General features: G+C 46.0%; 1 protein-coding gene across 7 annotated transcripts in view; it reads right to left on the reverse strand.

Annotated features, from left to right (window-relative positions):
* The window catches only part of LOC147420003 (uncharacterized), a 193,569-nt gene that overhangs the window by 18,217 nt on the left and 147,591 nt on the right, over positions 1-27,761 (reverse strand). For 2 of the 7 annotated variants that reach the window (XM_086505176.1, XM_086505180.1), the window contains exons 6-16: positions 19,860-19,950; positions 19,692-19,776; positions 19,511-19,613; positions 18,173-18,223; positions 17,919-17,964; positions 17,764-17,824; positions 17,608-17,676; positions 16,994-17,080; positions 16,516-16,604; positions 16,371-16,437; positions 15,384-15,414 (exon numbers count right to left, since the gene is read on the reverse strand). In XM_086505176.1, coding sequence (XP_086361302.1) covers positions 15,384-15,414; positions 16,371-16,437; positions 16,516-16,604; positions 16,994-17,080; positions 17,608-17,676; positions 17,764-17,824; positions 17,919-17,964; positions 18,173-18,223; positions 19,511-19,613; positions 19,692-19,776; positions 19,860-19,950 — 780 coding nt within the window. Of the gene's footprint in view, positions 1-14,342; positions 14,569-14,644; positions 14,941-15,049; positions 15,120-15,383; positions 15,415-16,370; positions 16,438-16,515; positions 16,605-16,993; positions 17,081-17,607; positions 17,677-17,763; positions 17,825-17,918; positions 17,965-18,172; positions 18,224-19,510; positions 19,614-19,691; positions 19,777-19,859; positions 19,951-27,761 lie in introns of those variants that run through there. The other 5 variants (XM_086505179.1, XM_086505178.1, XR_015187063.1 and 2 more) reach the window with 4 other exon arrangements.

Below are 27,761 nucleotides of genomic sequence, written 5' to 3' on the forward strand. Positions count from 1 at the left end.
TCCGGTTTCTCCCCGGCAGTTCAGTTGAACCTCTACAGTTGAGGACAACTGTTTATAAGTGAGAGGGACGTTGCTAATATGGCTTTATCTGACAGAAAAATAATTCTAAATGAATTATTGGATTTATAAGTGAGAGGGTTTTCTCGCTTGGAACACCAAGGAAGAATAATTCTAAATGAGTTATTGGAATTTTAAGTGAGAGGGTTTTTCTCACTGGAGACATCCGAGTACAAAGTATTCCTAGTGCGTCATTCAAAGTAATGACGGCAGCACTGTGAACGGGAATATCTGTAAGGCCACTAGGAACGGGTACTTCTGATGCGGCACATCGGATGGATGACGGGGAGCATCGGGAAGAAGTATCCGACCATCCAGGAACGGACATCTCTGATGCGTCATAGGATGGGTGACATAGAGCATCGTGAAGGGGATTGTACCATAAGTTCGGTAGGAAAGGACTAGGTGATGGGTATTCCTGATGCGTCACAAGGTGGGTGACGGGTGCATCGAAAAGGGGATATCCATAATCGAGAGGAAATCCGAACTGGAAAAGAGGAATACGCGTAAAGACGCAAGCACAAGAATAAAGATGGGTTTTGAGAAGCTTTTCTTAAAAAGCGGAATAGTTTAACGAGTTTTCCGGGAAGAGCAAACGCTTTCCCGCGAGGAATCTATGTCTGCATTGCATTTGTGCATGTGGTTGCATCCAGTGACTCCTCGGAAGTGTTGTGAAAAGCATTGTTTTAAACTTATAAGGTTTTATTGAGTTTTTGGACACGTTCAGACCAATTTTAAAATATGCGGGCCGTCCACTTAATAAGTGGGCAGCCACTTAGAAAATAATGCAACAAAACCAGCCAGTGAATTCTCTCTCCCTATTTCGGGTAGAACAGAAAAAAAAAAAAAAAACCTCAGCTATGATGGTCTACTCATGGAACCGATCTTGGACAAAAGTGGAAGATACTCTCCTCGTAGGCCACGGAAGCAGACTGAGATAGCTAAGACTGCCTCCTCCACAAGAACATCTCATGTTGGATCAAAGCCATGGCGCCATTGTCGGAAGTAGGCTCTAGCCGCACATATGTCCAACGCGCTCATGGAGATCACTTTGGCCGCCATGTCGGGGGACTCGAACTCAATCTGATAGTATCCGCGCCCGAGGATCTAAACATCAATAATCTTGTAGACTTCAGCAAGAAGCTAGGCCTACAGCAAGTCACGTACCTCACCATGACTTGGGCGAATGTCGATAATCTTGCAGATGACCGAGGTGGCTTGGAGATGCTCCACATCAGCTGCAAGGCTCGCTTTCTCTTCCTACAAGAGAGCAAGTAGGATCTTCAGCTCCGCGGTGTTGCTAAATTGGCTTTATCTGATAGAAAAATAATTCTAAATGAATTATTGGATTTATAAGTGAGAGGGTTTTCTCCCTTGGAACACCAAGGGAAAATAATTCTAAATGAGTTATTGGAATTTTAAGTGAGAGGGTTTTTCTCACCGGAGACATCCGAGTACAGAGTATTCCTAGTGCGTCATTCAAAGTAATGACGGCAGCACTGTGAACGGGAATATCTGTAAGGCCACCAGGAACGGGTACTTCCGATGCGTCACATCGGATGGATGACGGGGAGCATCGGGAAGAAGTATCCGACCATCCAGGAACGGAGATCTCTGATGCGTCATAGGATGGGTGACATAGAGCATCGTGAAGGGGATTGTACCGTCAGTTCGGTAGGAAAGGACTAGGTGATGGGTATTCCTGATGCGTCACAAGGTGGGTGACGGGTGCATCGAAAAGGGGATATCCATAGTCGAGAGGAAATCCGAACTGGAAAAGAGGAATACGCCTAAAGCCGCAAGCACAAGAATAAAGATGGGTTCTGAGAAGCTTTTCTTAAAAAGCGGAATAGTTTAACGAGTTTTCCGGGAAGAGCAAACGCTTTCCCGCGAGGAATCTATGTCTGCATTGCATTTGTGCATGTGGTTGCATCCAGTGACTCCTGGGAAGTGTTGTGAAAAGCATTGTTTTAAACTTATAAGGTTTTATTGAGTTTTTGGGCACGTTCAGACCAATTTTAAAATATGCCGGCCATCCACTTAATAAGTGGGCAGCCACTTAGAAAATAAAGCAACAAAACCAGCCAGCGAATTCTCTCTCCCTATTTCGGGTAGAACAGAAAAAAAAAGGAACAAAAAAAATTAATAAAAAAAAAAACGGCCGCGATCTCTACGCGAGCAGCTATTCGTGCCGTGGTCAAGGAGCTATAAAAGCACCACATGCCCTCACTGAAAAGGGGTTGCCAGCGCCAACAAGAGAAGACTCTAGCGCCAGAAGACGTGAGAGATCGCGAGACTACGAAGCACGGAAGTCGATTTTCCCACGTAAGAGCGACAGTTATCTATTGTGGATTCGCCATACGAATTGTTGTCGCGTGTTTGTGTGTGTGTTTGCAAGTACTTCATCGTGAAGGAGAAGCGGGAAGGCTTCGGCCTACGCTTTGAAATTCCGGGAACGGAATTCGTAAATTGTCTGCGGAGTCTCGACTCCGAATACAGACAGAAAAAGGATTGAGAGCCCGTCTCTCGGATTTCCCTTACAGGAAGGAAGGACCATCGAGTCAGAGATTTAGAACGGAGGGGTTTTCTCCGGTTCTTGTGCTTGTAAAAAGATTCTCCCTAATAAAGAATTCTCTCTAAGGGGGGGAACCAGCCCATCTTGTGGTCCCCAGTACTGTGTCGATCTTTTTTTTTTTTTTTCCGAGAAAAAGATCCTTCTATTAGTTAATTAAAGCTGCCCATAGGGCTACATCCACCTCTGCAAGAGAGGGCTACAACAGACATGATGGGGAGACTCTCCCAATGAAAAAACAACATATATACAATGGGGCTAAATCAAGAGATGGGAGGAGGGAAAAGCCACACAGGTGGATAGTAGTGCCATCTGAGCACCCCCTGGACCATGGAGTAAAACGGCCCAGGGCGCCAGAGACGAAGGAAAGCCTCGCGGCGCTCCCGCATGCGGTCGGAGCTGCCCTGTAGTCCCTCAAGCTGTCCTCTGAGAGTATGGATCAGCTCTAGCCAAAAGTCACGAACAGTCTCTGCTGGTGGTACAAGGCGAGCCTCAAAGATGCGGAAACAACGGGCCCGCCAGATGAACCAGAGAGCTAGGCCGCTGATGAGCTCCCAACACTCCGCTCTCTCACTGCTCCACTCCTGTGGAGTAAGGTCTGTAGCAGGCTGGAGTGTAGGTCGACCCCCCTGTATCACTATCATCCTGCTGGTGGAAGATAGCTCAAACTGAAGTGCCGGGCCCGTGAGGGTGGACCAAGCCGCCGCCCCCCAAGTGTACTGTCGAGCTGTGGAGAGGGCAGGCAACAGCCGAAGAACTCGTAGCCACACCTGCTGGGCCGAGGGACAGTCCCAAAGACAGTGTCGCTGACTCTCCACCAACTGGTCACAGGCTGTACATGCGGCCGAGAGACCACTATGTACAAGCCAGCTCCCTACTGCTGTGGCTCTGTGTGCAACCAACCACTGGAACAAGGTGACGCGCCTCGGCTGTCTAGAGTCCCACAGCCTCTGCCAAAAAGCTGCCAAGAACTCAACTGTGAGACCCTCCTCCTGCCAATGACGTGCTGCAGCGGGGCGGGCCTCTCTCTGTGTTGCAAGTATATGACGTCCAAGCCGAATAGTGTACTGAAAGAAAGGGACTCTTGGGCGGTTTGCAGAAGAGAATGGGTCCCTCCAAAGCCACTCACCAGGATCCCACTGTACTCGTGCCAGTGGACAGCACTCCCAAGCCCATAGCCTCCAGTGTCCTGTCTCAAGAGCTTCTGGGTCAGGGTCTATGACGCAAGTCCTCCCACAGATGCCCACAACTCGGATCCTCTAGAAACAACACTCTGCTACCTGCGGGGCCTCTACTGCAACTCTCTGTAGTCGTCCCCCACCCTAAAGCTCGAAGAACAGGGCTGGGACAGTCTCTGAGCAAGCCCTGACTGAAATGAGAACCTCCAGTCGTGTGAAGGCTCCCATCCACCGGGGTGCTACTGGCTCGAGAGGCGTGAGCCAATCAGCTAGAACTGACTCTGAGATGTCCTGACACATGCTCTGAACCCCTCTCATGCCCTGTAGCTGGACAACCTGCACCTCCTCTGACAAACCTGTGAACTCTAGCCAGTCACCTAGAGAGCGCGCTGGACCTGCTGCCATGGGACCCCAAGAAACATGAGGCCTACTCCCAACCAAGTGGCCTCTCTGAGTGCTAACCATGGGGTTCCAGACGAGGGGCTGCCGTAGGCGCTCCTCCGTGCACGTCGGCTGTCGCTGCTCTAGGCCATGCCGCAATAGCTCCCAAGAACGAAGCAAACTCACAGCGAATCGGTCCTCCAGTCGCCTGCTCAAACCAACTCGGCGCAACTCTGTAAAGATCCATCTGGTCGAAGGTTGCCAAGGGCCTCCTGACTGAGGCACCCTGGCACGAAGCCTCTGCAACAATAACTCCTTCCAGGGCTCCTCGCCTGGAAGAAGTCCTCTGACGACGAACTTCCCAAGAAGGGCTTGCTCTGCTGTGCTGGATCAATGATCCCAAGCCCTCCCTGAGAACAAGGAAGTGTGATGACCGACCAAGCCACCTTGGCTCGGGCAATCTGAGTGTCGCGACCAGACCAAAGGAAGTTCCTGATCAGCCTCTCTACCTGGCTGACGCAAGAACTCGAGAAGATCCAGCAAGAAGTGATGTACCACATAGTCGCCAACAACACCTGGTTGGCAACTACTACTCTACCAGCCAGCGAAAGTCGTGCTGAGCTCCAATGTAACAGCTTTCTCCTGATGGACAGGAGAAGAGGAGCAATCTGCTGCTCGGGGGACAAATCCAAACCAACCTGACAACCCAAGTACCGAACTGCAGTCCCTGGAGGAATCCACCTGAAACCCTCTCTTGGCATCCAATCTGGCACAGGAGCACTACCAACTGAGAAAGCCACTGTCTTTCTCCAGTTGATCAGTGCGCCCGATGCACAGCAGAAGGTCTCCAAAGCCTGCCCACATCTGTGTAAATTGGCCTCCTGGCCCTCTTAAGTACAAGGCTGAGTCGTCTGCAAACTCAGCGTCCAGAAGCTCATCTCCCCGTATAGGGAGTGCTAAGCCCCTCAAACCAACCGGCTGTGACACCAAAAATCTGCTCATCGCCTCCGCATAGAACAGAAAGAGAAAGGGGGCAAGAGGACAACCCTGTCTGACCAATCGTGTGAGCATGAAGCGCTCACCTCTACCTCCTGCCAAAAGCACCTGACTGTGGGCCTGTCTGTACAAAGCTGACACCCCTCTGATCCAAGCCTCTGAGAAGCCCATCCTGCGTAGCGTGCCCTCTAGAAAGTCCCAGTCCTATGTCGATCTTCTCACTCTCTATCTCTCTCTCTATCTATTTCTCTCTATATCCTTTGGCTTCAGTATTAAGTGATAAATTCTATTTATCCGAGTATATTTTATATTGTTATGCGCTCTTGTTTGTGACACGCGGTGTCGGACAAGGGGTTTCTGAGGAGTCCCTCTGAGGTGAAGCTTGAGCGGCCATCAATGTTTGCTGCGTTGAAGCGGGAGGGGGTGTCGAAGGTGAAGATTGAAGACGGTGACAAAGATGAGAGTGTAACTCAGGCTAAACGAGCAAACTCCAAACAAAAACCTTACATTAAACTAGACCCAAGATTTTTTTTTTTAACGAAAGGGGGGGGGGGGGGGGGGGGGGGTTGGTTTGCGCAAGGGATGATAGCCGGAGAGGCAGCGGGGGCAGTGCAGAGACGAGAGGAAGCAAGGGAAATGGTGGGAAGCTAAGGTGGTAGAGGGCGATGATGGGCGAAGACACAACAACGAAAGTCAATCAGATAGCTCCAAATTTTACATAGCCTAGTCTTTTTGACAAAATCCAAAGTCAAACGGAATGGGACCGGGGGTCTCCGGATTGTTTCCGGAACTGGGTGGCCCCGGAAAAGTGGAATGGTAACGAGGGCCGAAACAATAAGATTAAAATATCCTTAAATTAAGCTGGATTCAACCATATGTAAATAGAGGGCTACACACACCTGCTGAAAAATGCTGATGATCAAGGCTGAAAAATGCTGACCAAAAACACTATCTTGCTGAGAAAACGCTGGAGAGGATGGTCCTGCTGAGAGCTACTGCTTCCTCTCTGTCTTCTGGATTCTATTGGTGCCCAAAGGATTTCTTTTATAGGTCCTTCAGCCATTTTCCCTAGCTACATTCCAACAAGGGTAAATGAAAAGTATGAAATGCCTGCTAAGAGGTGGTTCACGGGTAGTTTGGGAAAATGAGTTCCTGCAGTGAAAATGCTTATGCTAGGTACTGGGTACTGATGCTAGTGATCATGGGTTGTGCAACCAGAGGGTATGCAGCTACTCTAAGTGGCTGCCCCGAGACTGTGTAGAGAGATGATGCATACTAACCCCATATCTCCGTAGAAGTGATGACTGGTGGGGATGAATGCCCATGGAAGAGTCGCCATGCCTCGCCTGAATTCTGGCTCAAAAACAGCTGGTATAAATCCTGCTCTAATTGAGCTAGAAACACCCTCTTCTTCCATCGTGCCAAACATCGAGAAGCAATCCGTGACTGCCTGTGAGTGATGACTCCTAGAAGTACCTCCCTCTAAAGTTGGACTCTCGTCTCTCTGCACTCTTCATCATACCAACTATTCTGGGGTATGCTCCCAAAACGTCATCATTGCCTAGGCTCAATGTGTGGGTATGCCTCTATTGCTGCATGTTACACTATCTCTGTCAATATGTAAGTGAGCTCCTCTAGAGGTCTCCCCGGTGCATAAGTGTCTATATATACCATCTATGTAGACAGAGTCAATCTCTGAAGTAAAAGTGTATCGGATATGCGTAGATGTCTGTGCCAGTCGAGCTGTGCTGAACTGGAATAAGAAGAACGTGAGGAGGGTATGATCTATTGCTACCCCGATAGGCTTGAACTCAACTGTAAAGTACAGAATAGAGGGTATAAAAATGGGCTGAGCCAAAACATAACCCACTATGCTAGCCCTCTATGAGGAAAACAAGTGAACCCACTCGATGTTGGAAATCTCTGGAGGCCATTCAAGATGGCCAGTCCATGTGTTGTCCCCATGTCTATCAAATATCCCCATATCCAGTTTGCTCCTCATCTTGCGAACATCTGGCCAATTCCATATCATTGACATCCAATTTTCTCAACATTTCCTCTGGGGTATCGTAGAAAGCTGTCTGAGATTGGCCCATCCTCACATTAAAGTCTCCTAGAAGAATGACCTCTCCATCCCTAGAGAACCCCCATAAGTCCTCATCCAATAGTATATAGGGTGATTGCCCCTTGGGTGATGCATAATGAGATGTGATGGGGGCAACAGCATATTGCAATGTACAGTGGCCTCCCTATCTCCGCTCTTACTCTGACCCACATATATCTCGCATGCTCATCTCTCTGAACAATACAAATGAGGAGCTAAAATTCCTCCCTAAATAGGACTGCCACACCTCCTGACCCACGTCCTCTTTGCGTTGATATCACATCCTGTCTACAAGTAGTCTCTCAATGGCATCCTGTCACTCTAGGTAATGTGCCACTAGGAGTCTGATGCGTCTCCGAGTTAAAAATAATGTCTCTTCCCTTGAAGCTATCCTCAAATGCACCTACATCTAGCTTCATTGATCCATTACAATTCCATGCTACCATTTTAAGGTTGGTCCCATAGGTCTTGCATTGTCTTGCGGTGCGTCTTTCCAGAACAACTACTCTCCCTCCCTTGAACAAAGTAATTTTCCCTTTCTCTATTGCTATCTTGATCTCTGGCAACGCTCTTGCATGTGTGCTACTTGAGTTGAGTGAGGTCATCACCCAAAAATATCCCAATTTGCTTGAGTGTTGGTCTTTTCTTCAAGAATTCTTTTCTAGCTGCCAACGTAGGGAAACGTATAATGAGTGCTCTTTCCTTGGAACTTCCTTTATCATCACTTCCTTTCTTTCCCACTCTCCAAGCCCCTATGTGTGTGTGTTCAGAAATGCCCATGTGCTTCAAGAGTTCTTTCACTTCCTCTTCTACTTTCCCAATGTCTTTGAGACCTGTAACACGTACATGAAGAAATGAAATGAAATGATATATTTACGTCTACAAAAGGCCAAAATGACCTATGAGACCATCACAGTTACAAAATGGTGTATCTGATACACTGTCTGTAGAACTGAAAAGATGAAAAAACTAGGAAAGAAAAACTAGACTGAAAGCTGTAGTGACAAGCTGGGGGGGGGGGGAGGGGGGGCATTGACTAGAGACTCTCTAGCCAGTACAACAATCCAATGATACAAAACTCATGCAAATGAAGAAGCTGAGGGTGAGGGAGCATCTGCACATCAGGGTCCCAAGATGTCCAGCATCGGCCGCTGGCGAATCTCATCAATGTCCTCCATAGTAAGCACTCTAGCTGGGCGTCTCCCATATCGTGCTAGAATGGTCCTGATCCTCTGATGAATCCTCCGTCGATGCAGTGATGATCCTCGCAATCGTGGGCGTCTAGATCTCCCAAGCTCCATGGCCCTGTCAATCAGTATACCTCTAGTGCAGGTAAGTCCTGGAGGCTGCTCTGGATCCTGCTCCTCTAACTGGCACATCTCCACACGAAAGAAATCAGTGATCTCCCTCTGTGACTGTCTCCCTCTATCTGATCTCCTCAAGAGGCTCTCTCTGTGTCTGCGCAGCTCTAGCAAGAATAGCCCAAGGCATCTCTGATCCCGGTACCTCATAACTCGAGACAGTGGCCCAAAACCATCCGTAAAGAGGCAATGAAAACGGCCTCGTATCTCATAGTAAACTGGGCAATGGCATATATAGTGCAGCTCTGTCTCTGGCTCCAAATGGCATAACTGACATATCCTGGCCTCTCCTGGTACTCTGCTAAATCTACCCACCTCAATCTCCAGCTGATGAGAAGATGTGCGTATCTGACCAATGGCACATCGTATGCCATATGAGAGGTGTGTGTCCATGTAGCTAGGTCTAGTCACAAAACCGTCCTCTGTGAGCTGGAGAAGATACTCCCTGTAGAAAGACATCTTCGTGCCTAGCTCATGGGTCAGCTCTATCCAAGTCCTCCTAGTATCCATCTGAGTCACATCCTGTCTGATGAGTCTGCTAACCTCTGTCCGAGTAAGAGACAAGGAGGGTGCAACCAGCGAATACTGGAAGGGTGGTAGCCTGTCCATGCTAAAACCATGAATCTGGAACCAAGAGGTCATCTGTGCATGCATACCAACATGTTGTATCTCCCTGTGAAGCCAGCTGCCGAAAATACTCCAGTGCTAAACGTGCATACCTGTCTCTGGGGAGCTCCCAGATGCTATGTAAAAAGGAGACTGCTCTAGTGAGTGCCTCTACCACCAGCGGGGGAGCAGCCAGCTCTGCGCGGATAATCTCATGTGAGAGAGAGAGAGAGAGAGAGAGAGAGAGAGAAATAAAATGAAATGAAATGTTATATTAAAAGTCTTCAAAAGACCAAAATGACCTATGAGACCAAACTAATACAATCTTGGTGGATCTAATACAGTGTCTGGGTACAAAGTAAAATGAAGTAAAACAAAAGCTAAAATGATCATCCGTGTCCAAGGATACATGGCAATGGGCGTTGTCCGAGGATTTACTGTATCGGTTGCTGAAGAGCATCATCAATGTCTGCCTTTGTAAATAGTCGTAATGGACGCCTCCCATGTCGTGCTAGAATAGTCCTGATCCTCAAATGGAGCTCCATCAATATCGTAGTGGCCCTCATAGACGTGGGCGTCTAGCTCTCCCAAGATCAATGGCTCTGTCATCCAATATACCTCTAGTAGAGGTGGACTCTGAAGTCTATTGTGAAGCTTGCTCATCTGGTTGCCGAGTCTCTACTCTAAAAAAGTCAGTGATCTCCCTTAATGTCTCCCACTATCTAATCTCCTCAAGAGACTCTCCCTGTCTACGCAGCTCTAGCAAAAACAACCCGAGGCATCTCGGATCCTCACATCTCATGACTCTAGCCAATGATCCAAAGCCCTCTTTGAGAAAGCAGCCTCGTATCTCATAATAGTATATCGGACAATAAAAGATGTGATGTAACTCTATCTATGGCTCTATACCACACAACTCGCAAATCCTGGCCTCTGCTAATACTCTTCTAAATCTGCCAGTCTCAATCTCTAGCTGATGCGAAGATGTGCACATCTGACCAATAGCACATCGAATCCCATGGGATTAACGAGTGCTCATATAGGCAGGTCTGATCACATATCCATCCTTTGTGAGCTGGAGAAGATGTTTTCTGTAGAAAGCCATCTTCGTGCCAAGCTCTCGTGTCAGTTTGTCCATGTCCTCTTGGTGTCTAGCTGAATCGAATCCTTTTTGATGAGGTGGGTAATCTATATCCGTGTGAGGGACCAGGAGGGTACATCCACCGAGTACTAAAAAGGGAAAAGTCTGTTAATACTAAAACCATGTAGCTAAAACCATGATGTCACCTTTGCATACCAACAAGATGTCTCCCTATGAGACCAGGTATTGAGAAGACTCCAAAGCTAGGCGAGCATGTCTATCTTTGGGAGATCAGAGATACTATGTATAAAAGAGACGGATCTTGCAAGTGCCTCTATGACCTATGACCAGTGGGGGAGCAGCAAGCTCTGCACAAATAATCTTGTGCAGTATGGCCTTTGCCCTAATCATCCGAGAAATCATAGAGACCACAGGTCTCTCCATGCATCTCCATCCATCAGTACTGCCACCTCAGCTATGATGGTCTACTGATGGTCTCCATATCTACACCCCATAAAGCATAGTTTAAGTAACCAATGTGTCAAATATTCAGAGCTTTGTTCAAGGTTCTTGAAACTGAATCTGCAAACACGCCCTCTCCATGCTCCCAAAGCTGCATATGCTCACGTCAGTCTGGTCTCTCTTGCTCTCCTTAAAGAGAATAACGGACCACTAAAAACCACTTCCAAGTAAGTGTATGCATCTGTATACTCAATCGTCTGTCGACCATATGTGAAGGTCGATGCAGATCGCCAGACCCACGGTGCTGTGGTGTTGAACATTATAACTTTGGTCTTGCCAAGGTTTACCGACAAGCTGCTATCACTAGCAAAAGTGTGTGATGCATCCAAGTGTTGTTTCATCCCCTTTGGCGAATCTAAGATTAACAAAATATCATCGGCATATAGTAGTAATGAGATCCAAGTCCTTGCTAGCTGTGCTTCTCTATCGCCTCCCCTCTCAATGTAATCTGAAACCTCATCTAAATACAAACCAAACAATGTAGGGGAGAGTGGGCATCCCTGTTTCACTCCAACAATGGAGTGAATATGCTCAGATAACCCCTCGAGAGTACGAACCTGCTCCATGATTGTCTTGTATAAAGCTATGACTCCCAAAATCAGCTTTGTGGGTACTCCCATCTCCTATAGTCTTTGCATCAGTCGAGCTCTAGGAACCGTATCAAATGATTTGCGAAAATCCACAAAGGTACAATAAATCCTCCTACCATGTGTCTGCTTTCCTCAATAACAACTCTTGAGTGTCAATATATGATCAAGAGTAGAAAAGCCCCTTCTGAAACCTGTCTAGCGGCCTGATGCTCGAATGCCTGCTCTCTCTGCCCATCCACTCAACCACTGTCAAGGATGGAAGCATACAACCTAGCTAGTGTGTGCCGAATCATGATAGTACGGTACTTCCCCGGTATCATGGGGTCTCTTGAGTCCTGCCTTACAGATAGGCACAATAGTAGACATGCTCCGAGTTACGAAAAACCCTCACACATGGCTCAGTTGAACATTACTGCAAGAAGCTCTGCAAGCATGTTTGGAGGATGTTTAAAGTGCTCCGCCATCAATCCATCATGATCATATTCTCTCCTCGTCCCCATCCTATCAATGGCTTCCTTTGCCATATCAATGGTAAAGAAATTTATGTTTGTGGGCATGGCTCTAGAGGGTCAGGTAGAGATTGTTGTCTTGGAACTCTATAAAGAGATGCTGCATACACACCCCAAATCTCGGTTGATGTGATGACCGGTGGGAGGGAACGCTCACGAAAAAATCTCCATGCCTCGCCAAAGTTTTGGCTCATGAATAGCTTGTACAACTCCTCTAACCGAGCGAGGTAACTCCTCTTCTTCCGCCGTGCACTAGGCACTGGAAGGCTATCTATAACTGTCTATGAATAATGGCTCCCAAAAGCACCTCTCTCTGAAGCGTGGCTCGTGTCTCTACACTCCTCATCATAACAACTATTCTGGCGCATACTCCCATAATATCGTTTATGCCCAAGTTGGGTGTATGGGTATGAATCTACTGCTGCATCATGTAAAGTCTATGTCAATATCTGGGTAAGCTCCTGTAATGGGCATCCTCACTCCTCTGTGGCTAGGCATCTGTACTATCCATGTTGACAGAGTCGGTCTCCGTTGTAAAAGTGTATCTAGTATGTGTAGATGCCTGGGCCAACAGAGCTGTAATAAACTAAAATAAAATTGTAAATGTGAGGAGGGTGTGATCTACTACTACCCCAACAGGACTGGGGCCGATTGTAAAATCTAGATTAGATAGTATAAAACCTGGCTAAGCGATAACATAGTCCACCGTGCTAGCCCCATGTTCGTGAGGAAAACAAGTGAACCCATTTGCTGCTGGAAATCTCTTTACGCCATTCAGGATGGCCAATCCATGTGCAGTCCCCATGTCTGTCAAACATCTCGCATACTCATTACGGGCCACATCCTGTGAGGACCTGGCCAATCCCAAATCACTGACATCCAGCTCTCTTAGCATCTCCGCTGAGGTATCACAGAAGGCTGTTTGAAAGTGGCCCATTCTGGCATTGAAGTCCCCTAGGAGCATGACATGAAATGAATGTGAGAGAGAGAGAGAGAGAGAGAGAGAGAGAGAGAGAGAGAGAGAGAGATGAAATCAAACGAAATGTAATATTAACTTCTTCAAAAGGCCAAAATGGCCTATGAGACCAAAAGGTTACATACATGTGTGACTCTAGTACAATGTCACGGGAACATAGAGATCAAATAAATGAGGGTACCTAGAGTGGATAGGTATATAAGCCTAACCTACATCCTCATCACATAATAAATTAGCTCAAATCATATGGGGAGGGGTACAATCACATGAGGGCTAATGAGGTGCACAGTGAGGAAAGTGGACAATGGTGATCATCCCATAAGCCCTCTCATAGATCTCTGCAGTATGGCATCAATGTCCTCCATGGTCAGCTCTCGTAAGGGGGGGGGGGGGGGGGGTGCTCGATGTCGCTCAATGATGCTCTATAGCTTCTGATGTAGACCTTATCTACGGTGTGAAGATCCTCGCATCCTCCGACGTCCTAAGCGGCCAAGTTGGATGGCCTGATCAAGAAGAATGCCCCAACAAGGGTGTGACTGGGTAACCTGTGGGGGCCATCCTGAGTGGTCCCTTCGCAAAAAGTAGTGATGTTGCTCTGTATGGATCCTCTATGTGTAGGTCCTCTAGTCCTAAGGGTGGTTCTCTTTGAGTCTTAGAGAGAGAGAGAGAGAGTTACAAGGAGACTTGGGGGTCGCATGGCCTAAACCTTATCTTGGCAGACGCCAACGTATATGTGACATGTCAACCTGTCGCGATACGTTACAAGTTCTTTCGCGCAAGTCATATCTGCCCAGCCGTATTGTGGAGCTTGACATTGTAAGCGACTGTGTAGAGATTTCAATGCACTTCTTCAGCTCATCGCATGCTCTTGCTGCACCGATTGTGGATTAGTGTTTTGGCATGCGCTGCCATGTCATGAAACACACAGCAAGCCATTGTGTGCACAAGCATCAATAGTCTTTGCTCACTCACGCCTTCACACAGATTCACACAGCACACTGTTTTTTTTTGTACATCTTGATTGAATTTACAAGTGGGAAACCTCAAACCGAGGAAAACCCACTAGATAAATAAGAGGTACAAAAGACGAAGCACCATGCTTCTCTGGAAACTAGAAACAATCAAAGTAAATCCTATAAGCTTCAAGAGATATGTCTCCTGCATCAAGGGCAAAGTGAAGTGCTTGTCCAAGTGAAAATTTGAAGGGAAAGGGGCAATTCCATGCCATGAAACATCTGGGAGTTACGTTGATTCCATACGGTCCACATAACCCAAAATCTGACCCGACTGAAGAACACCTCAAATGAAGCTTGGGGCTGTTCGAGCACTCCAAAAATCCAGAACCGTCTGTGAAAGATGGCAAAAGGAAACCTAAGGTGCGCAGCAGAGGAGACTTGCCTGATGAAATTCCTGGAGCAGCGGCAATCCCAAAGCAAATGCGTCACTGACACGTCAGCCGCATGACAGCGGACACAACGAGGAGGCAATCTGCCGTACATGCAACATAGTACCAGCAGATAGCGCACCCACCATGCGTCTCCATAAGAAAATCCGCTCTTTGAGAGGGAGATGATTCTTCCAAATGCGAGACAGTGTTCTTTGCCACAAAAATTAAGACTTGGATAGTGACCACAACTGATAACCATGCGACACAATCCACGCATTAGACTGCAACAAAGCATAAAATGAGCCAGCCGATATGCAATCCAACCTGGTATGTGCAAGATTCCATCCGAAAGCTGAGAATCCGCAAGCAATAGAGGCATTGGGGAAAGACCAGCAAGCAACTGCTGAATTTGCTGCCACGAATGGGCGATAATGCGGTCCCAGCTCATACGGAAGAGCGGCGGCGGGAAAGGAGAGAACCTGCCCTGAGTCATCCACCACTTGATCCACCTCGCACACCCCTTTACGAGAAAGAAAATATGCTTTTCGAGGAGATCTCTCAACCAAAGTGAGTGACAACGCTTTACTCCAGTGAATGCTCTCCAACTAGAGGAAGTTACCCTGAGAAGACTGGTGACCATGTCAGGACAAGTGCAAGGTAACAGCCTTCCAATCAGCAACAAGAGACGAAGTAAAGGGATAGCCCGAATGTGAAGGAAAGAAAACACACCCTACGTAGGAGATCCCGTTGACATCAACAAGTTGATATTACAGCATGAGAAATGGCACATGCCCTTGAACTTCGTAGGTACAATTGTCAAGAAGAGAGAATTAGGAGAGAGTGATTTTTTAATGGTAGCTGCAATGCCTGCAACCTCTTAAACTTTTTCACAGCATTGCAAGACTGCCTTCTTAATTGATTTCAAAGAAAGAATCAAATAAAGACATAAAATGAGTAACAGCTCAGAAAAGAGGAACATGCATCAAAAGAAGCATAAGAATTCGTCTAAACAGTATACAGTATTAGTTCTTTGTTGCATTAAAGTTTAAAACAAAAGATATACCTCGCACCACCACCAACGAGTCGCAAAGGCCCTGCAATAATCATTGCAAGCCAGTAGATCACAACCTAAACGGACAATGGTGATGATAGTGTAATATATTATACTCACCTTGCACAAATAAATACTATGAAAACTACCAAAAACTACTTCCAAGAAGTAATTGCTCACTAAAGAAAAAGCACACAATGGACTTACACCCTGCAATTCCTTATGTTGAGATTTCAGATGCATGTGTGAATCTCTTCACAAGACCATTTTCGATGTTAAATTTCAGGGTATCCCTTCCTCTTCCTCACTTGACGATTCTTGAGATCATACATGGGAAGAGAGGCCATATGGCCCACGTAAGAGCTGAGACGCTATGGCAGCGGCAGCACTAGGCTACGAGACAGAGCATGGTAGCCTTGGGATCAGGTCTCAAGGGGTATGCCCTCAATAGTGCCCGATGCCTGATTTTTTGGCAACAGTTTGGACACAAGAGAGCAACTATAATTGGCTGATCAGTAGCCTTGGCCTCTGCTTTGTATGTTGGGCCAGATGCTTCAAGGAGCCTCCCGTGCTGACAGTGCGTGCTTTGTAGCTGGAGCTGATTTACGCTCTCCGATGACAGGATGATAGCATACAGGGCAATGTTCCCTGTGTATTCAGATGTGGTGGACCCTTCTTTGCAGTGGACTTTGGCATCTGCATGCATTATAGGCCACGAGTGTGGCTCTTTCCCCCCTCTCATTTCATGATGTTGATCATGGGAGAGTCTCCCTTTTCCTTTGTACACTGTACCCTCTAATTGGAGAGATGTAGCGGGCAGATTGAAAAACTAACAGAAGATTCTTTATTGTGCAAAAAAAACTGAAAATGCAGGGTGGATGGATGGTTGGAGCTTTCTCTGTAGGTGCTCAAAGTGCAGTACTATATGAATCTTGTTTACAATCAGCTATGAAGATGCCCTCTGTTAGCAAGCTGAATGTGTCCAATGAGAGAAGAGACCTGTCTCAGGCAAACTTATCATGGCTTCACTTGCAGCGAGCAAGGCGAAAGACACTCCTTCCATGACCTACAAAGCAGATACTCATCAATAACCATGAACAGCAACAGGAGACTTACTCATTGCCTTAATACAGATTGACCTTACCGAGCGATACATCTCTGCTGAAGATACTAAGGTTGAAATGCCAATAAAAGCAGCACGAGCATCTGGATCTTCAAATGGGCATCGTTCTCCTGTACATTTAGAAAAGGAAGAAAAGGAAGCATTGGAATGCCTTGTTGGACAGAGTATTCAAAAGAAAAAATCTTCTTTTAAGTCAAAGAGATAACATGAGCAGTTATGAAGAATGGGTTCAGAGACAAGGAGCAGTCATTCTTTGCATCTAGTATTAAACAACATGGAGTAATTTTTTAGCCAAGTAAATCTCCAAGCATATAATTAAGCTGGCCCCCTTGTTAGATTGAGTCGAAAGTCATCAAAAAATGTAAATAGACTGCTTCTCTGTACGAGCAAACTAAACAGAACCTGCCAAATTTATTGCTCAAAGAACTGAGTGACCAATGAGTGGCGGCCAAGCTGTTTCTGTTAACTCTTCCTGAGAAGATCAAAGGCAAAGCCATACCATTTAAGTACGGAAGGTATAGAAGACCCCTGGAACCTAGCGATGCTTGTGCTGCTTGCTGATCCACTGTTTCCCAGGAAATTTTCTCTGAACAAACAAATCATCACAATTAATTAAGGTGAGAATAGAATGGAAAACACAAATTTTGAATTTTACACACATGTATTGATGAGACCATTAAGGATCAGTTTGATGATAGTGACACATCTTTTCACACACACAACCAGGAAATTTGTGCACTAGATTACAGGCATACTCTATGTTTGATACTTATGTATATACTACCATTTGCTGATAACTATGGTGCTACCCACCTTGCCAGTACATTGTCAGATTACAATATAGCTTCTCCATCATAAACAAGTCTCTAACACACTCAACAGATAAGCATCTACATAAATTTGAGATTCTTTCAAAAACTGTGGAGCCTGACCAAAACATTCCATTTAAAACCTTTCAGTGTAAATCAGATTGCAACTGTCTTATCCTTGTCTCTTCTTATATCATGCAGACATGCACCGACATCCAAGGCTGCATGCATAGAGTTAGGTTCAAAGTGACTAGTCATATTAGGGCCAGGATATTCAATGTCATTACTTCCAGGATAACCTTACCACTTCTTCCCAGTTTTTGGAGGTTGGATGCTGCCCATGCAATATTGCCACCTGCTGTCATGATTGAGCCTAGACGAACAAAGTAATTAAGATAGAAGCTTGTATTTGTATACTGAAAAACTAATAGACATTGCATCTCAACACAACTTTGATTACCTGTCTTGAAAACAAGAGAAGGATCAGGATGTGCTAAGGTGAAAACTCCAGGTACCAACAGCTGTGCTCAACGAAGCAAACATTGATTCAACCAGATTTGTGGAGACTAAAAGGACTCTCAATATCCAGGCGAGAGAGCAAGCCCAAAATCTAACCTCCTTGGATTTTTGCAAACAGCGAGAAAATGATCCAGCCACCCAGCTGCATGGACAAATTAAAGAGCAGGTATTCAACAAAGCTAAGGCATTCTCTAATGATTCATGAATTCAACATGGATGAAGTCTTTTCTTTATGAAATAAAATCTGTTCAAGCTTGAAGAAATATAGGTCCTTTTGATTTGTTACTTTTAAGCAGGTGTGTGCCTTCCCTAAACACCTTAATATTCAAAAGGGCAGAGATGAGTCATACCCTGATGTACCAAGATAGGCATACAAAGCTCCCAAAGAACCAGCTCCTGCCCTGTAACAAGCGTATGGGTAACGTACAAGAAACACGAGGGACAAGCAAAATTCAATGATGCAATGATGCTCGTTTATGGTTTCTTTAAATTCCAAATGGGCTGCTCGAACTGCAACACCATTATCCTCTATGATTTTCTCCTTTCTGTTTCATTTAGGGTACTGGTCAAAAACTTCAAAGGTGCAGTTTTGTAGAATTAATTTGCTCTGACAAGATAGATAATGCACAGAGCAAGTAGAATAACATTGCAAGTCACAATAACAGTCATGCATCTCTTTTATAACATGAACAACTGATTCATTCTCCTCTAGAAAGTAAATTCCAGCTCTTCCAAGCAGAGCTTTAGTTTTTGAAAGAAAAGGTCAAATGAGCAGATCCATAGAAAAGAAAGGCAGACAGATCAGGATCTCTCAAAGGCCAAAAAATGGCCCATGAGATCAGAACAAGGTACAACTAATGACGAAATCTCTCCCCAGAAGGTGTCACCATAGGGAAGCATCATCTAACCAAATCCATAGCAACAAAGCAGCTCGAGAATGACACAACCTGTAGGCTACTTGATGAAGCTAAATTTAAATCTAGCCTGCCAAAGGAGTAGTGACTCCTCAGTACAGTATCTCCATCAGTGAGTGCCTAGACAGGAAGAGACCATTAGTCATCATGCAGCGTTCCCCTGATGACGGGCGATGATAGCTCAAAATTCAATAATGCTGGTGGTGACACAGCTGTAAGCATGGTACTCATGACCGTGGACGTCTCACTCTATATATGGAAGCAAAGGCCCTGTCCAATGTCACTCCTCTACACAGGCATCTACTAACACAGGGTCGATCAGTCAATCCTGAAGTTGAAGCTGCTGGAGCTAAAGCATGGGCACTCCAAATTGTGTAAAGGCTCTCTAAGTCAGTGGTCATTGTTCTCCTGTCTCTCAAGAAAGTCTCTTTGTGACACCTAAGCTCTACGTAAAAAGAGCACAAGTGGTCCCCAAAATCCATTATCTCATGGAATGGTCCAAAGACTTCAGGAAAAAGGCCACGGTACCTTCCTCAGGCCTCATAATAAACAGCACAGCAGCACATATGGTATCCATTCAATAGCACTCCTACTACTATGTAAATTGTGTGTGTCTATGTAAATCTGCATGTAGAGATGACATTTTGCAGTTGTGAGGGCCTGATCCATGTCCACTCTGTAAAGTGAATAGAAAGCATTGCATCTTCAAGCATGCTTTATAACGTAAATGCCCCATTAACAGAAACTCTTATGAAGAATTGAGGGCACACTCACCCAAGCGAGCAAGCACCATTATCTCCACAACAATGTAGAACTGGGATGCCTTGTAAGTTCAAATCACCCAGTTCTTCTGCAGCCTCTTTGCTTACTCGACCTGCTATTTGCACTTCAAACAGAAAATCAATAACAATTTACAATAGAGTCCAGTAATTAACAGACTTTTCTCGGAATATACCACAAGGAACTTCTACAGAAGTAATTGGCGGAAGTTTATGACGCCAGTGATCCAACCCTAAATCCTGTAGGAGGGTCTCTGCATACTGCAAAATATCCATGAGTCCGACAAAAAATTACATGGATTACACTTCTTAACCACCTGATGCATATCAAACAGTTAAATAACCTGGCCAAAACAATCAGTAAGACCAGTGGTTGACGCTGTTGTGGCATCTGTAACACATCTATGACAAAGCCGCCATGTGACATAATCATGCCTACAATGCCAGATCATCTCTCTCTCTCTCTCTCTCTCTCTCTCTCTCTCTCTCTCTCTCTCTCTCTCTCTCTCTCTCTCTGTCACGCTGCAGATCCTCCCCCTCCACTTGCTGCTGTGACAGCACGCACAAGTTTCTCCCACCCCCCGCCCACCTGCTGCTGTGACAGCGCGCACAAACTCCTCCCGCCCATTTGCTGCTGTGACAGCGCACCCGTAGATTTTCAGCCCGCCCATCTGCTGCTGTGACAGCGAGCCCGTAGATTTTCAGCCCGCAGGTACATACGGCAAAATTGCAAAAGTTCAAAACACAGGAGGAATTCCCACAGGAACTTTCAATCTCGGCCTTTCCGGATTTTCCGAATTTTCGCATTCTCAAAATCTTGTATTTTCAGACCTGCAGGGATTTATTTGCAAGGAATTTGGAAACTGCAGAGCTCACAGAAATTGCAATTTGACACATACAGAAAGCAAACACATGCCACGTAGGCTGAATGGGGAAACATATGTATGCATAATGCGGTGCGTATAGGTTGCTCTCTCCTCTCTCTCAGAAAGTGAAACAAATAAGGCAAGACAAATGGCGGCGCACTACATGGTCACAAGCAAGAGGATGACAGCCATTGAAAAGGAGTTGAAAGAATGCAAAGCCCACATGGATGAGTGGAAGAAAGAGAAGAATTTAATTCTCGAATGGAAAAAGAGGGAGGAACAGGCGAGGGAACTAGAACGCAAGGAGTTCCGGGATGAAATTCAAGCTTTAAAAAGTAGCATCTCAGCCCTTCGGGAGGAACTCGACGAAACCAAAGAGGGAAGACGCCTTGAAGATGGGGAAATTCAGCCATCAATGATTGACGAGCTGAATAGTATACGAGCACAAGTCAAAGAAATAAAGGAGGAAGGAGAAATGAAGACCTCATGGGTGGAGGTTCTCTCCAAAACGCAAAAGAAAATGGACGAGGCTGAAAAATGGATTGAAGTTGTCAAGAAGGGAAAGGGCAAGGAAATTCCGACTACACCCGACATCATCAACAAAACACTAGAAGAGGAACAACGAAGAAGGGTACGCGCTCTACACGTGAGAGTGACCGGCCTAAAAGATTCAGATAAGGTGGACCAAGAGGTGAAGAGCCTCATGTCCATGATGGGGGTGGAGAAGCCCTCGCACACACAAGCTTGGAGAGTGGGCAAGAAGAGTGAAGGTAATGGGGAGAGTTCGAAAGGACGGGCTCTCATTTTGCGCTTTCCCTCCATGGAAGAAAAGAAAGACTTTTTAAAGAAGAGGCCAACCCTCAAGAAAACAGGTATCTTTTTAGGAGATGATCTTACGCTCTCAGAGCTTGCACATATGAGAGAGGTCATGCCAGAGATTATAGCAGCAAGGGAGAAGGGGAAGTTAGCTTTCTACAGAAATGGACGAGTAGTGATTACAGAGCACCGCTCTACATGACGGTGCGAGACCTATGGGACCACTCTCAGGATGGCAGTTTGGAACTGTAATGGTTCGTATAGACTTGATGTGGGGACCTTTGAGGATAGCTTCAGAGACAGAGACATTGTTTTCTACTCAGAGACTCATCAGGCTCCAGGACAGTTGATGCCGCACATATCAGGATATAGATGGGAGAAAGCTTGTAGGACATGCACCAGAACTGCGCATGGGACTAGAGGATCAAGAGGTGTAGCAGTTCCTTTCAGAGAGGAGCTCCAACCACTATTGCACATAGTTCGGAGAGATGATCAGGCCAGATACTTGTGGGTGAGGCTGAGGGCAGAGACTGGACGTTTCTTGTACATCGCCATATGCTATTTTCCTCCCAGCACTTCAGTATATGCTTCACCCAGAGGACAGTCTCCTTACTCTGTACTTGATGATGATATCTGGGAGTTCTCCAGAGATGGAGACATCATACTCCTGGGGGATTTCAATGCCCGTACAGGCAGCTCACAGACAGTCTTCTATGACACATCAGAGGAGATGCTTAGAGAGCTAGAGCCAGAGGAGTTGGGACTTGAGAGATGCTCACACGACAGAGAGCATACAGAGTATGGGAGATACCTGAGAGAGATGACGACTACTCACAGTTTAGCCATACTGAATGGCTTAACGACTTTCCCATTGTCTACAGGTTTTACTTGTTTTCCACATAGACATGGGTCCAGCCCTGTAGACTATGTTCTGACACATCCGAGCTTTATCTCTCACATTCAGGATTTCACAGTGGGGCCCAGGCCAGTTGGGATAGCAGTAGATCATGCACTTTTAACATTATCAGTCTCCTTTGAGTACAATACATCTCAGGCCTCACGGGGTGGTGGACATACACGCTATACTTTTACACCAGAGACTGACTCAGTCTATGTAGAGGAGATACGTAGGCTTTTATGCACATCAGAGCCAGTATACACAGTGGAGGAGATCACATCTATGCTGACAGTGACATTACATGGGGCAGCGACAGAGGCATATCCACACACTCAGCCTGGGCAGAGACGTCGCTCTGGACACATGCCTCAGAACAACTGGTATGATGAGGAATGTCGACAGAGGAGAGCTCAGATACAGCGGGACCTTACATTGGGAGTGATCACCTATAGACAGTCTCGCATTGCTACACGACGACTAGTGCGGCGGAAGAAGCGAGCTTTCTTGGTCCAGATGGAGCAAGATTTATATCAGCTCTTCCTTAGTAGAGATTCAGGAGAGGCTTGGCGTCTATTCCATGAGAAGTCTCCCCCACCAGTGATTACTTCTACAGAGATAGGGGGCAGTATGCAACATCTTTATACACTGTACCTGGACAACCACCATTACCAGACCCACCACAGCCATGTCCGGCTACGAGCACCTTCTTTACCACTGAGATGGTACAGGAGGCCATTGACAAGATGAAGACCAGACGGGCACAGGATCATGAGGGTTTGGTAGCAGAGCACATTATACATGCTGGGGATTTGTTGGCAGAGATGCTTGCACGGCTATTCAACCGTGTCATGTGTGAGGGTCTCCCTGAGTCTTGGAGATTATCTACTATTGTACCTATCTTCAAGACAGGTGACCCCACAGTGCCGGGGAATTACCGTACTATCATGGTAGGACACACATTGGCACGGTTATATGCATCCATCCTCGAGCATAGGCTGAGCAGTTGGGCAGAGATTATGGGCATACGAGCACCTGGGCAGGCTGGTTTCAGAAGGGGTTTCTCCACACTAGATCATGTCTTTACACTCAGAGCTATCATTGAGGAGGGTCGAGCACATGGTAGACGGATATACTGCAGCTTTGTGGATTTTCGCAAAGCCTTTGACACAGTGCCGAGGGCCAGATTGATGCACCGGCTTATGGAATTGGGGGTACCCACAGAGCTGATGTGGGGGATCATGGCATTGTACAGTTCAGTGATGGGTCATGTACGCACATCAGAGGGGATATCCGACATAGTTCACTCCACCATCGGAGTGAAACAGGGATGCCCATTGTCCTCTACTTTATTTGGTATGTATGTTGATGGGGTCTTTGATTATATTGACAGAGGAGAAGACAGAGGTGCTCAGCTTGCAGGGACATGGATCCCTCTTTTATTGTATGGTGACGATATCGTGTTGATATCAGAATCGCCAGAGGGTATGCAGAGACATTTGGACGCATTGCATAGTTTTGCAGAGGATAGTGGATTGTCTGTCAACCTTGGTAAAACCAAGGTCATGGTGTTTAATACCACGCCACAGTGGGTTAGGAGATCAGCACCTACTTTCACATATGGACAGGACAGTATGGAGTACACTGATGCATACACATATCTTGGGGTGGTCTTTAGTGGACCGAGGTTCACACTGAAAGTGGCAGCAGACACTAGATTGACTCGTGCCTATGCAACCCTAGGTGGTTTAGAGAGGATTTGTTCGCAAGTTCAGTTCCAGGAACCTGAACAAAGCTCTAGCTTTTCGATACTTTGGTCGCTTCAGTTATGCACTACCCGGTTCAGGTTTGGGGACCGTCTATTGACAGTGCTGGATGGACTAATATGGAGAGACCCCTGATATCTATGATTTCTAGGCTGATTAGAGCCAAGGCCTCAATCCCACATGACATCATACGAGCGGAGCTGGCTGCCCCACCTATGGAGGTTGAGGCACTCACCAGATCAGTATCATTTGTACACAGCTTATGGGACACCACAAGGGACAGGTATGCCAGGCTTGCTCTCGAGTCATCCAGACAGCTGGCATTACAGGGAGATACATCATGTTGGTATGCACAGATGAACTCATGGTTTCAGAGGCATGGTTTCAGCATGGACAGGCTGCCCCCTTTCCAGTATTCTCTTGATGCACCATCCTTGGCTCTTACACGGATGGAGACTACTAGACTCATTCGGCAGGATCTTATCCAGCTTGATAGCAAGAGGACATGGATAGAACCATCACGGGAGTTGGGTACGAAGAGGGTTTTCTATAGAGAACATCTTCTTCAACTCACGACAGACGGATTTGTCACACGGCCCAGTTACATGGTCACACATCTATCTCATAGGTTACGATGTGCTATTGGCCAGATTCGCACATCTTCACACCAGCTTGGGATTGAGACAGGTAGATTCAGAGGCATACCAGCAGACGGTAGGATATGTCAGTTATGCCATGCAGAGCCAGAGACAGAGTTTCACTACATATGTCGCTGCACAGTATACTATGAGATACGGGGACGCTTTCATTGTCTATTCAGAGATGGTTTTGACTCGTTAGACAGAGTCATGAGATATCAAGATCAAAGATGTCTCGGATTATTCCTACTTGAGATTCAGAGACATAGAGACGCTCTATTGAATGGGCAAAGACAGACAGTCCCAGAGACGCATCTCAGATTTCTTCAGTCTGAGTACCACAGAGTCAGAGGGGACACCACCACCAGAGAGCTCGGTTCCCACCCATACACACATCAGCGGTACTCTCATTGATCGAGCTACAGAGTTAGGGAGATCGAGACAACCGCGACTGAGGAGGGGAGCCACGCAGCACCGGCGGAGATTGCGGCAGAGGATCCACAGGATTCTAGCACGACACCCAAAATGTCGATCGGGATAGGCTTCATGCTACTGCTATATTGTATCATGGTGACACTTATCCCCACTTTGTACCTTTATGGTGATACCATTGCTCAGCCTACCAGCCACCCATAGGAGTCAGTAGCACTCCTATCAGTTCTTTGTTTGTAGTTTTCTTGTTTGTACCCAGACTTGGTACTAGACTCATCATTGTAATCAGTTGGTCTCATAGGTCATTTTGGCCTCTTGTAGACGTTAATATATCATTTCATTTCATTTCTCTGACCCATGGGACCACGAAATTACAAGTGACAAGCTGGAACTGCCGAGGTTTTCCATGGCATAAAGGGGAAGGCCTTACAGAAGTTTTGCCTCAAGCAGATGTACTTTTCTTGTTGGAAACGTGGGAGCACGAGACCTGTAGAATCCCACACATCGAAGGATATGTAACACAATCTTTATGGATGCCATGTACAAAAATGAGAGGTCAAGGAGGGGTTGCAGTGACATACAGAGAAGAGCTCCAAAAAGTGATCACCGTATGCAAAAAGGATGCTCATAAACAGTACATATGGATTAAAATTGCAATAGGGGGCAAACCCGTGTTCATCGCAGGGTGCTATATCCCATCACCATTTTATGGTGCTTTCAACATTGAGAAAAACAACCCATTTGAGGATTTGTATGCAGACATTAATCAATATACACAGGAAGGAATGGTTATGCTTATTGGAGATATGAATGCCCGGATAGCACATGCCCAAATGCAAATGGTCAATTTCATGACAACACCGGAAACGGAGCATAAGAATGATGCAATAGATCCCATATGGAAACGATGCTCAAGAGATCCAATGACAAACCCGCAAGGCGTGGCTCTGCTTAGTATGATGACCTCACTGCAACTCCTAGCCTTAAACGGAGCACAAAGATTTGCTAATTCAGAGGAATGTACATGCTATACAGCCAATAAGGGCATGAGTGCTATTGATTATGTATTGGTTTCCTATGAGGCGTCCCACATAGTGCATAATCTCGCTATTGGAAACAGATCACCAAGCTCAGACCCCACACCAATACATGTATGGCTGCACATACCTGCTCGAATTGAGGAAAAACAGCCCCAACCCCGATCATGGACATATAAGATGCAAATAGATAAGAAGCAAGCATATGCAACATGCCTAGACAGGAAACTTGCTCAAGAATGTATGCCATCTAACATTGAAAACACCTGGCAAATTTTCAAACATGCATTATGCGAAGCAGTAGAGGAAACAATGGGGAAAACATACAGAAAAGGGAAGAGCAGGAAAGGGTTACCACACAACCCCTGGTTCGATGAGGAATGCAAAAATGCAAAGAAACAGTTGCGGCTAACACCTCAAACAGCCAATGCATGGGTAGATTTAGCAAAGATCTACAATACTCTCAAGCGAAGGAAGAGAAGAGAATATGAGTTGCACACTGAAACACAGGCCATAGCGAATTTCAAAAAGAACCCCAAGGGGGAATGGCTGAGAATGAAAGGAAAGCGGCAGGACACTATCGGAGACATAAGTCCAGAAGACATGTATGCATATGTGGAACAATTGTATGTACATGAAGACGCACAGGGGATGCCAAATATGCGCCATGAAATTCCAATAAAAGAGCCTTTCGATTTCACAACGGTGACCAAAGGCATACAAAAATTAGCCAATGGTAAAGCACCCGATACGCTACACTTCAATTCCGAAATGCTCAAATGGTCAGGCAACATTGCACGGGAATGGATACATGGATTAATTAATAAGGCAATCACACAAGATCTGCCAGCAGACTGGCAAAGAAATTGGATAAAAGCACTTTTCAAAAAAGGGGATGTAAATCAGCCCACTAATTACCGAACCATCATGGTTGGATCATGTATGTCTAAACTTCTGGGGAGTGTTCTAGAACAAGCCATAAGCTCATGGGCAGAAACAAATGGCAAGCGCGCAATAGGACAAGCAGGTTTTAGACCCAAGCATAGTACGATTGACCACCTTATTTCACTCAGGGTCTTAATGGAAGAGAGCCGGCTAAAAGGGAAAATCTTGTACTGTTGTTTTGTTGATTTCACAAAAGCATTCGACACGGTCCCGAGAACTGGCCTATGGCAAAGAATGGAAAGTATCGGGGTACCACTCCATCTCAGAATTGTAGTGGCACATCTTTACCAAAGAGTTCTATGCCGGCTGAAAACACATGCAGGTATGTCCAAGGAATTCTCAAGCAACATGGGAGTTAAACAAGGATGCCCTTTATCCCCAACTCTCTTCGGGCTATGCATAGACCAGATTGAGGACTTCATACCCCAAGCACTCGCAGAAGAACCAGATGGACCTGCCATCGGAATGCTCACACTTCTGCTACTCATATATGCAGATGATGTTGCTCTTTTTGCACATGATATAGTATCTCTTCAAAAATTGGTAGATGCCATGCATACCTTTTGGGAAAACACGGGGCTCTCAATCAATGTAAACAAGACAAAGTTTATGCTAGTGAGGACTCAAAAAAGACAGGAAATTCAACCAACTCTCATGTACCAAGGGAAGCAAATTGAAAGAGTAGACAGCTTTATGTACTTGAGAATGGATATACCATCTAATTATGCTTGGGGACAATGCGCACGAAATAGAATTGATGTGGGGCATGCCAAATATTACCAACTTGAAAACATGTATACACAAAAAGTCATCAAGAGATGGGAAATTAAAGCAATTATATTTGAGACGTG

This window comes from Adiantum capillus-veneris, chromosome 28 (assembly GCF_014529385.1).
Source record: "Adiantum capillus-veneris isolate H3 chromosome 28, ASM1452938v2, whole genome shotgun sequence".
Classification (NCBI taxonomy): domain Eukaryota; kingdom Viridiplantae; phylum Streptophyta; class Polypodiopsida; order Polypodiales; family Pteridaceae; genus Adiantum; species Adiantum capillus-veneris.